The 9,700-nt window shown below is 48.8% G+C and overlaps 1 protein-coding gene across 1 annotated transcript; it reads left to right on the top strand.

The window, feature by feature from the left end:
* Nucleotides 1–3,709: 3,709 nt before the first annotated feature.
* On the top strand, nucleotides 3,710–9,147 carry LOC110291410 (glutathione S-transferase Mu 7). Its single transcript, XM_021158551.2, has 8 exons — nucleotides 3,710–3,908; nucleotides 4,103–4,178; nucleotides 4,600–4,664; nucleotides 4,948–5,029; nucleotides 5,128–5,228; nucleotides 6,346–6,441; nucleotides 6,510–6,620; nucleotides 8,513–9,147. Exons 1-8 carry the CDS (start codon nucleotides 3,873–3,875, stop codon nucleotides 8,600–8,602), a joined length of 657 nt encoding a protein of 218 aa, XP_021014210.1. The 5' UTR covers nucleotides 3,710–3,872; the 3' UTR covers nucleotides 8,603–9,147.
* The last annotated feature ends 553 nt before the right edge of the window (nucleotides 9,148–9,700 follow it).

Raw genomic sequence — 9,700 nt, 5'->3', positions numbered from 1 at the left:
AAAAAAAAAAAAACCAAACCAAACCAAACAAACAAACAAAAAAAACCCCAAAAACCTGTCTCACACCTGAGATTCTGACTCAGTCCATGGTTCATGGAAGCCTCGAAATGCTGGTTCTGACGTCAGTGAAGAAGTAGGCAGCAGAACATGGGGGAACCAGACCTCTGTATGCATTCCAGTCCCAAGAGCACCGCTTCTCTTCTCAAGTGGATACTTTCTCTCTGAATCTCTTTCCACAATTTGTTCCTAAATCTGGAGCCAAAAGGAAAAAATAACTATGACCATTGATCACTTTATTCCAAGACGGGGTGCTCATATCCTACAACCTGGGGTCAAATGAATCATAAGAATATTTCCACAAGGCAGATAGAGTTACCTGTCCCATTGGACAGATAAGGAAGCCAACTGTAGAGATTCAGTCACTTGCTTGAGAACCTGGTACTAGTGATAGCTGTGCAGGGCTTCTCTGTTGGTCTCTAAAGTCTGAGGCTACCAGGCTGTGAATACCCCTGTTTTGAACCAAAGGAGAGGCCTCAGGTCATTGCATAGGCTGTGTCTCCACTCCAGGATCCTTGGGAGGGGTGAACATGTCAGCCGAGGGCCTTAGGAAGTTGAAATAAAGGGCTGAGATGAAGGATCACAAGACACTATTCATATTCCCTCTGCAGAATACCTTAGTGACTTAAATCCCCAATGGGAGAAACAGAGACCCAAGGGATATAGTTGGTGCTAGATTTGAGCAGACATGTAGAAGACTCAGTTGGAAGAATTTGTGTGTGTGTGCGCACACACACACACACACACACACACTGGGAGGTGTGTCAAGCTGTCAGGGGTTCTCTACCACTTTCCACCTTAGGGTCTCTACCTGAATTTGGTAGCCCAGCTCATATTTCAGATGGACTTTTAGCCAGCAAGCTCCAGCCATGCTCCTGTCTCCACTCCTTAATGCTATGGCTACATGTGGGCTGAACCTATGCCTAGCTTGCTACATGGACACGGGGATCAGAACTGAGGTCCTCATGGTTGTCTAGCAATCACTCTTAGCCACTGAACCGTCTCTCCAGCCCCCTAGTTGGCAGACTGCAATCCTGACATTAAATGGAGCAGTTTCCTTCCCTCTCAAGCGCTCCTTCTCCGTTCTCTGGGTGTCTGGTTTTATACCTGGGAGATGGGGTTATGCATTCTCATTGGTACTCGGTGATTATCTATGTGTGAAGCACAGTGAGCTGTGTGGGTGACTTTCCATCCAGTGACTAAGTCCAGCAGAGAGCAAGAGGCATGCAAGTCATGGCCCCGCCTGGCTACCCGGAATCACAGTAACCTTTACTTTCACAGCCATGGGTCCCCCAGAGTCCGCTTGATGTACACAGACGCTACTCTGCTAGACATTTGGGGACTGGAGGCATCAGCACAACAGGTTTGCAGTCTGGAGTCTTTTCTACATCAAATGCTCCTCTTTCTCAGATTCTCTTTGGCTCTGGTTCTGTTGCAGGAATCATAGCATTGGTGGCTGTGCAAAGCTTCCCTTGGCTATGAGAGGGATGAACTGGAGAGCTGAAGACTGCAGCCCAAGGCCCGCTGTACCTGGTTTCTTGATAACCGTCAGCAGTAGGTCTCTGAACCATGCAGAAATTATCTGAGCAGGCTCTCCAGGTAAGATAGAATAAACACTCCCAGTGTCTCTTTGCATGGCTCTCTGGAGCAGGGCTGGATATGAGGCAGCTTTGGAACTCAGTGAGATTGGCCTGAGGCTCTACAGAGAGCAGGTTGGCCCTCTACTTGCAAGAGAACAACTAGAGCTGGCTCAGCATCCTTAGTTGGCCCTCCTCCCTTTGTGCATTTGATCCTGGGTTTGCTGGGTCCCTGGCTTAGGTCTGGGCTCTCTGTCCTGCTGCACTGGCCTGTCATGGACGTCTTTGTCTGGTTACAGGAGGTTTCTGTATAAACCAGCAAGGATGTTCCCTGTGAGAAAGGATTGTGTCTGTGAAGGCAAGGAGTGGCAGGGTGTCCTGTGTGAAGACAGGAAGGGACCAGGCAGAGAAGGAACAGAATGGGAACCCTAAAGTCTCAGTCACAGTCATCCCCCTGCTACTCTGGCACCATCTTGCTGTTCCTTGATCCCTGCCCCATTCTTGCCCTAGCTCCTTTTTCTTCAACTCAGTGGCCTCCTGAAGTGACCGTCCCTGAAGCTGGCTTCACTGTCCTGTCCGGCAGTGACTGCGCTGTGCTGTGCTGAGGAGCTGGGGGAGCCCACTCCCATCATCTTTAGGCTCTGTACTCCCAACACGTGTGCAACACAGGCATGTCTTATCTGCAGTATACCCCAGTGAGGTCTCTGCATATGGGAACCTGTCTGGTCCCCAGAAGGCTTGAGTCACACTTGCTTTGACTGCCATTCCAGCTTTCACAATTGCCTCTAAGGACTGTCTGGAGACCCTAATAGAGCCTGGTTCACAGGGGTCCAAGTGGACTAAGAAGGACACCTCCCAGTGCAGGCGGCCTTCCCCGGGTCTCTAGAACATGAAGGGTACCTTGTGGCTGGAAACGTGTCCACCCCACAATGTCACCGAGATCAGACGTTAATAAAAGTTGGTCGAAAAAAAATCAGAGCAATGCTATCTCAAACTAAGGCAGGTTTCCTCGCCCTCAGCTACATTTTAACACAACCAAATGAAACCAACATAAATATAAAACGTGTTTAAAAGAGTTGAGATCTGAGTGAGTTGGCGGTGCTTCCTAAAAGAGTCAGGTGTGGCACTCCATGCCCTTAATCTTAGTACTGGGGAGCTGAGACAGGAGAACTGAGCCTAATCCAAGGCCAGCCTGGGTTACACGGGGTCCCAAGGCCAACCTCTACATCGCAAAAGAGAAAAGGATAAAAAAAGAAACATAAGACAAAAAACACTTGTTCCTCGGGAATTGGGCACAAGGCTTTCAAGGCTCTGTAAAGAGAAACATGTTCCGTCAATTGTCAGAAGTCACAGGTCCACGTGCAGGCCTGGCCAGGAAGCGGCACGGCAGAGATGATTATCAATCACAGCTACTCCAGGGTCTCACGCATCCCCAGCATGGTGTTGGTGGGAAAGAAAATGAAATGACTCTTGGTTATAAGATTTTGTACTCATGCTGGAAAGAGTCAAAGGTAGTGGGTGGAAAGATCAGGAGAGAGGGAAAGGCAAGCCAAGGAGGGCGGAGTTTAGCGGAGGGCACCTGAACAAGGGAGCAGCTACGGTATACAGGTGATTAAGTGGGTACTCATTTCTTTTGTGAATTTTTTTCAAAGATTAATGTTATATCAGAATAAAAAACAGAAAAAAAAAAAACCAAACAGATACATCATTTACCATGTGATCCAGGACACACACACACACACACACCTAAATGAAATAAATTTCATCAGAAAAATTTGTTTTGCATTCATGAATATATTTGTATTCTCATGTTTTCCAGTTCTTCATTCTTTAAGTATTCACAGTATAAAAGATAATTTTGCCCTCAGGACACAGTTGTCAAGGTCCTAGGCCTTTCGAACTGTCACCACTGGGGAATGCTGCTGCCATCTAGACTAGAGGGTAGAAAACAGCAGTCTTACAGCAGAAGCCCAGCACCACCAATAAAAAGCTAGCAAACCCAGCCCCGCCTTTTGCTCTTGGCACTTAGCCAAGCCACCACCATAACAACGGAGCTCAGGCAGCTTTGGCTCTGGGGGCGGGCCTGGCCTTGCTCCTGGATGCCGGTATTGGCTGGAACTGGGAGGTGGGGAAGGGCAGTCTGAAGACCTGACAAAGCGAAGCCAGTCAGTTTCCGGCAGCTCTCTGAACAGTCAAGGCTAGATTGACACTGAGCCTGTCCGTTCAGACTTTGGCACCATGCCCATGACACTGGGTTACTGGGACATCCGTGGGGTGAGTGAGGGGTCCAAATGCAGGGTAGGACTTGGAGGAGGGACAAGGATCCGTGTAGTCAATGGAGGCATGCTCTTGCAGGTGTGTGTGTGTGTGTGTGTTCTGGTCCATCCATGGACATAGTGAAACTACGTCAGAGAATGGGCACTCATGTAGAAGGGGTAAAGAATTTTACCATCTCTTGTCTCTTACAGCTAGCCCATGCCATTCGCCTGTTCCTGGAATACACAGACTCAAGCTATGAGGAGAAGAGATACACCATGGGCGATGGTGACTGCATCCTTTCTAGTCAGATCCCTGCCCAACTCCTGCCCATTGTTGCCCAGCAACCAACCCCATCACTCAGCTCTGACGCTTTTTGTTGGAGCTGTAACATGCCCCTTCCAAAACCCTTGATGGTGTGGTTTGATTTACCAATGGAAGATGCTAAGGAAAGATTTGAGCGTACTCTGTATTTATAACTGGGCTCCATTCTTCTAGCAATTGGCTAAATCTTTCACAAGCTTTAGCGATGAAGAAGCTCACAGCCCTTACAAACATCTTCATCCTTGCAAGCTTGCAGTGTGACTTTGTGAGTCAGCTTGCAGGTCCACTGCCTCAGAGAGTCTTGTCTCTGACCCCTTGGGAAAATCTTGGGAAAGGGGTTTGAACACATGGGCCCTTTGATTTCATATTATCTTGTCCACCACAGCTCCTGACTATGACCAAAGCCAGTGGCTGAATGAGAAATTCAAGCTGGGCCTGGACTTTCCTAATGTAGGTACAGGAGAGGGGAGGTGTGGAGATGGTGGTAGTGTCCCTGTTTATACAGATGAGGAGGCCTGGGATCAGTCCTTTGGCTTTCATCTTCGCATTCCTGGTTGTCCGCACCATCTTTCTGTGATGGGATGTATCCCAGCTCTCTGTTCAGTGAGCAGCATTTTCATAGAAGGTTTTCCATGGCAGGCACACTGAGTGCCAGGCCCCATGTCTGTCCTCACCCAAGGAAGGAATTCTGGGATCTCATATCCCATCTGACTCTCCATGCTTGTCCATCCAGCTGCCCTACTTGATTGATGGGTCACACAAGATTACGCAGAGCAATGCCATCCTGCGCTACCTTGGCCGCAAGCACAACCTGTGTGAGTGGGGCTGGCTGCAGGGGTGGGGACCGATGGCCACCAGCTGGGCTTGTCCAGGGTGGCATGTTGAGCGTGAGTCTGGGCTGTGTTTTTCACAGGTGGGGAGACAGAGGAGGAAAGGATCCGTGTGGATATTCTGGAGAATCAGCTTATGGACAACCGCATGGTGCTGGCGAGGCTTTGCTACAACGCTGACTTTGTGAGTCCTGCTCTGGGCTGGATGAGGTGGGGGAACCAGAGCTTGTATCTTTGCCTTCTCATGTGCTCTGTGTGCTTAGCATCTAAACGTCTTAGCGCTGCTCACCTACAGATGATGCTCTGAACTGCTGGCGGAGTCATGGTGACACAGTGTGGAGACTGAGACAGAAGGACTAAGGTTAAGGTCTTCCTGGTTACACTGTCTCAAAATCAAAAGCACTAAAACAAAACCAAACCCTCCATGCACGTACACACACACACACACACACACACCCTGCCAACAGAGTGACCCTTAAACTCAGAGTCTTGTCAAATGGCACTTACAGTGAACTTCAGCAACTAGAACAAACACTCCACAGTCCAGCGTCGGTAGCTGGGTAGTAAAGACTGTGTTTAGAATCTCTCAGCTCTGAATCTCTCACCCATTTCTGGCCTGTGTTACGTCTTCTACTCGGTTATGTCTTACATCATCATTGCTTCTATAGTACACATTCCAACAATGAGAAAAAGTGGAGTAAGCTGGAAATGGATGGGAGCCATCACCTGGGGACTCTTCCCAACCAGATACCCAGAGCCATGCCTGGGATACTCACAGTAATAAGGAAGGGTTCCCAAAAGGCAGTCACAGCTGGCTAATAAGCCTCTTCTTGCCTCAATCTCCTTTCACCCCGTCACACTTCATCTTTCTGAAACTGCCCTGGAGTCCTACCGTTCTCTTTCCTGTCACTTTACTGTGCAGAACATCCAATTTCTCTTCCAGAGTGCTTTAGTTATTTGCTTCTCTGACTCACATAACATCTGAATGCGAGAGCCGGCTCACACAGTCCTGAATGTGACTCACAAGAGTTGTTCTGAGCACCTGTGGTGAGTCTCAGGGACAGCGTGCCCCTGTGTGGCTCCTCATCACCTCTGATATTGGATCTGGTGCCTGTAGGACTCTAATCAATAGACATAATGAATTAATAATAGTGACATCATAAATTAAAGCAGAATTAACCCAGGCCTAGTCTCGGGAAGGTGGCTACACCTCTGCCCAGATAGGGTCTTTGTTGTCCTGTTTGGGCAGCCTCTGCCCGGAATCTTGTGACTGAGGGTGATCACAGTGTGTTCTACTCTAGGAGAAGCTGAAGCCAGGGTACCTGGAGCAACTCCCTGGAATGATGAGGCTTTACTCTGAGTTCCTGGGCAAGCGGCCATGGTTCGCAGGGGACAAGGTAAAGGGAGGGCTGGGGAGGAGAGGCTGCCATCCTTCCCGGTTTACCTGACCCTCGGCTTCCTACAGATCACCTTTGTGGATTTCATTGCTTACGATGTGCTTGAGAGGAACCAAGTGTTTGAGGCCAAGTGCCTGGACGCGTTCCCAAACCTGAAGGACTTCATAGCGCGCTTTGAGGTGACGGACACTCTAAATCCTCGTTCTTCTTTGAGGTCCTCCCTTCCCCACTTTGCTTGCAAGGCTCCTAGCCCTGGAGCTGAGCTTAAAATCAGCAAAAGCCAGTAACATGTACTGAGTGCTTGCTTTCTGGCTCAGCATACATTATCTATTGGGTAAAATTTATCATTACAACCAACTTGTAGGACAGATTGAATTATGAGTCCCATTGGACAGATAAGGGAACAGACTATAGAGGCTAAGTCCCTTACTAGCAGAGGTTGTGCCTAGCTCCCTGGGGGTGTCTGGCCTCTAAGGCCAGCAGGGAGTAGACATTTCCTATTTTGTGTCAAAAGGAAGAGCTTTTGGTCCTTGTGCTGCCTAGGTTACTCAGTCCAGAATGCTAGGGAAAGGCAGAACATGGCAGGAGTGTGTAAGCCGCAGTTCAGACGTTCAGAGAGGGAGGCATGGTGGGATTTGTGTGAAATAGCCACGTGTAGACAATACTGGGTCTTCAGAAAGTTTCACTCGGGTCCATCCGGATCTGAGCACATGCCAAACCCCAGAGATGTTTTTGGTGCTAGATTTGAGAGTGTATGTGAGCCCTATTCAGGATTTTATCTTAAAGAGTTGTATGGCATAGGGCCTTTTGCCCTTTTCTTTTCCCCATGTCTCCATGAAGCCATTTCTACAATGTATTTATATACTTATTTTGACTCCTGTTCACTGGCCCCCTCCTCTGTATGAGGCTCAGTATCAGGCCCAGTGAGACATGGAAAGAACTCCATTCAGAGACCAAGTATAGCAGAGTGCAGTGAACATAACAGGCACAGAGTCACCCGGTGCTGCTAGTCACAGCTTGGCCCTCACTGCATAGCTAGTCATGGGTCCCCCAGAGTCTACTTAGCACCTACAGAATATGCTTTCAGAGATTTGGGAATGGCAGGCATTAGAACAACAGGCTTATAGTCTGGAATCTTGTCCCTATATCAAGTGATACATCTTCTCAGCTGGTTTACCAACTCTGGGTCTGGTCCTGACCCAGTGGCCTTGAAAGGGTACCAGAGCTGCTGTGGTCATGATAGGGAAGGATGGAAGAGCTGAGGGCTGCAGCCTGAGGCCTGCTGCACCTGGTTTCTTGATTGCAGTTAGCTCTAGGTCTCTGAATCCTGCAGAAATTATCTGAGCAGGTTCTCCTGGTAAGATGGAACAAACACTTCCAGTGTCTCTTTGCATGACCCCATGGAGCAGGGCTGGATATGAGGCATCTTTGGGACTCAGTGAGATTGGCCTGAGGCTCCACAGAGAGCAGGTTGGACCTCTACTTGCAGGAGAACACTTAGAGCTGGCTCAGCATCCTTAGCTGGCCCTCCTCCCCTTGTGCATTTGATCCTGGGTTTGCTGGGTCCCTGGCTCAGGTCTGGGCTCTCTGTCCTGCTGAACTGGCCTATCATGGACATCTTTGTCCTGCTACAGAAGGTTTCTGTGTAAACCAGCAAGGATGTTCCCTGTGAGAAAGGATCGTGTCTGTGAAGGCAAGGAGTGGCAGGGTTTCCTGTGGGAAGACAGGAAAGACCTGGGTAGAGAGGGAACAGAATGGGAGCTATAGAGCCAGCTTGACTCAGGTCCTGTCTCATGGACTAGCTGTGCCAGCAGGAGGAAGCCACATAACCTCTTTGCTGACATGTAGGCACAATGAGACTGATCTTGGAGGATGGAGTGGGTTTTCTGAGCGGAGGTCATAATCTATAATGGGCACAATCCCGATGCACAGGCATCTTCGCATAGGCCACCGAGGATTCCCCTTTCTAGAACTCAAATATTAGAGTCTACAGGGAAAGCTGTTTCTGGAGTGGGGCTGCTTATCCCAGTGGGGCCCCTGGCCTGACCTCCTGCTCTGTCCTCACACGCAGGGCCTGAAGAAGATCTCCGACTACATGAAGACCAGTCGCTTCCTCCCAAGACCCATGTTCACAAAGATGGCAACTTGGGGCAGCAATTAGGACCTTGACAGGGTGGGCTGTAGGATAAAGATACCAGATCTCCTGAGTTTGCCAGGAGCCCTGGGGTGCAGGCAGGATCCCTGCAGCCCCACAGCCAACTTTTCCTTCTTCTTTCCTTCTATCCTGTTCCAGATCCCAAGCCTCACCGACACTCTTTTTTGGTCATCCAATCCCTGCCCAACACAGTCTCTTAAAATCCCTAACAGTTCCTTTTCATTAGCAAAGTAGCCTTCTAAAGCTAAAGTCCCCCTGCCCCACCACCACCACTTAGAGACTCATGTGTTCAGATACGTGGTTCCCAGCTCATGGCTATTTTGGGCAGCTGTGCACTCTCCGGGAGGTGGGGTCCATATGGTGACTGTAGATTGCTAGGAGTGTTGACCATTGCAGCCAAAACACTCTTCTGCTTGCTCTGTTTTGAGCTAGGTGTGCTGTGACTTCAGCACTTGTCATTGCATCTGTGACCCTCTCCTACGACTCTTTCTCCCTGCTCTTGTGAGCTGTTCTTCCTGTACCATGAACCAGAATAAATCATTCTCCGCTTACATTGTTTTTCTTTGGTCGTTTATTACACCAACAGACAGCTGGTAAGGAGCTCGACTCCAATGGATTCAAAACTCCTTGTAGATAGATGATCTTCAGTATTGAAGGCTGTTGCTTTGGCCCTTCTGAAGTTTCTAGGTCAAAAGCCAGTAGGGAGACCTGCTTTGTGGTACCTCACACCCTTTTATGTACTTTGTTGGTGTATATAACCTTGTCTATTCAGACACCTCCTTCACCAGTTCTGCATTTGCTTCATGTATTCCTGAAGCAATTTAAAACAACACCGGCGAGCAAGCTCTAGGAGGTTCACTTTCTCAGTGATTCCCATTCATGGTTCCAGAAAGAGCTGGTTTATGGGTAGGCATTCAGGCCCATGCTTGGATGGGAGAACATGGCTACTCAACAAAGACCTCTTATTCAAAAGTAATATAACCAGTAAGATACCTTACAAAATGAGTCAACAGGTATTAAACAGCTATTTCCTAAAAGTGAATATCCAAGTAGCCTATTAGCCTGTAAAATGACAACAAGCACCATTAACTAGCAGAGTTAGTG

Source organism: Mus caroli, chromosome 3 (genome assembly GCF_900094665.2).
Source record: "Mus caroli chromosome 3, CAROLI_EIJ_v1.1, whole genome shotgun sequence".
Taxonomy (NCBI): domain Eukaryota; kingdom Metazoa; phylum Chordata; class Mammalia; order Rodentia; family Muridae; genus Mus; species Mus caroli.
The sequence above is the reverse complement of the archived record's forward strand: the minus strand, read 5'-3'. Positions and strand labels throughout refer to the sequence as shown.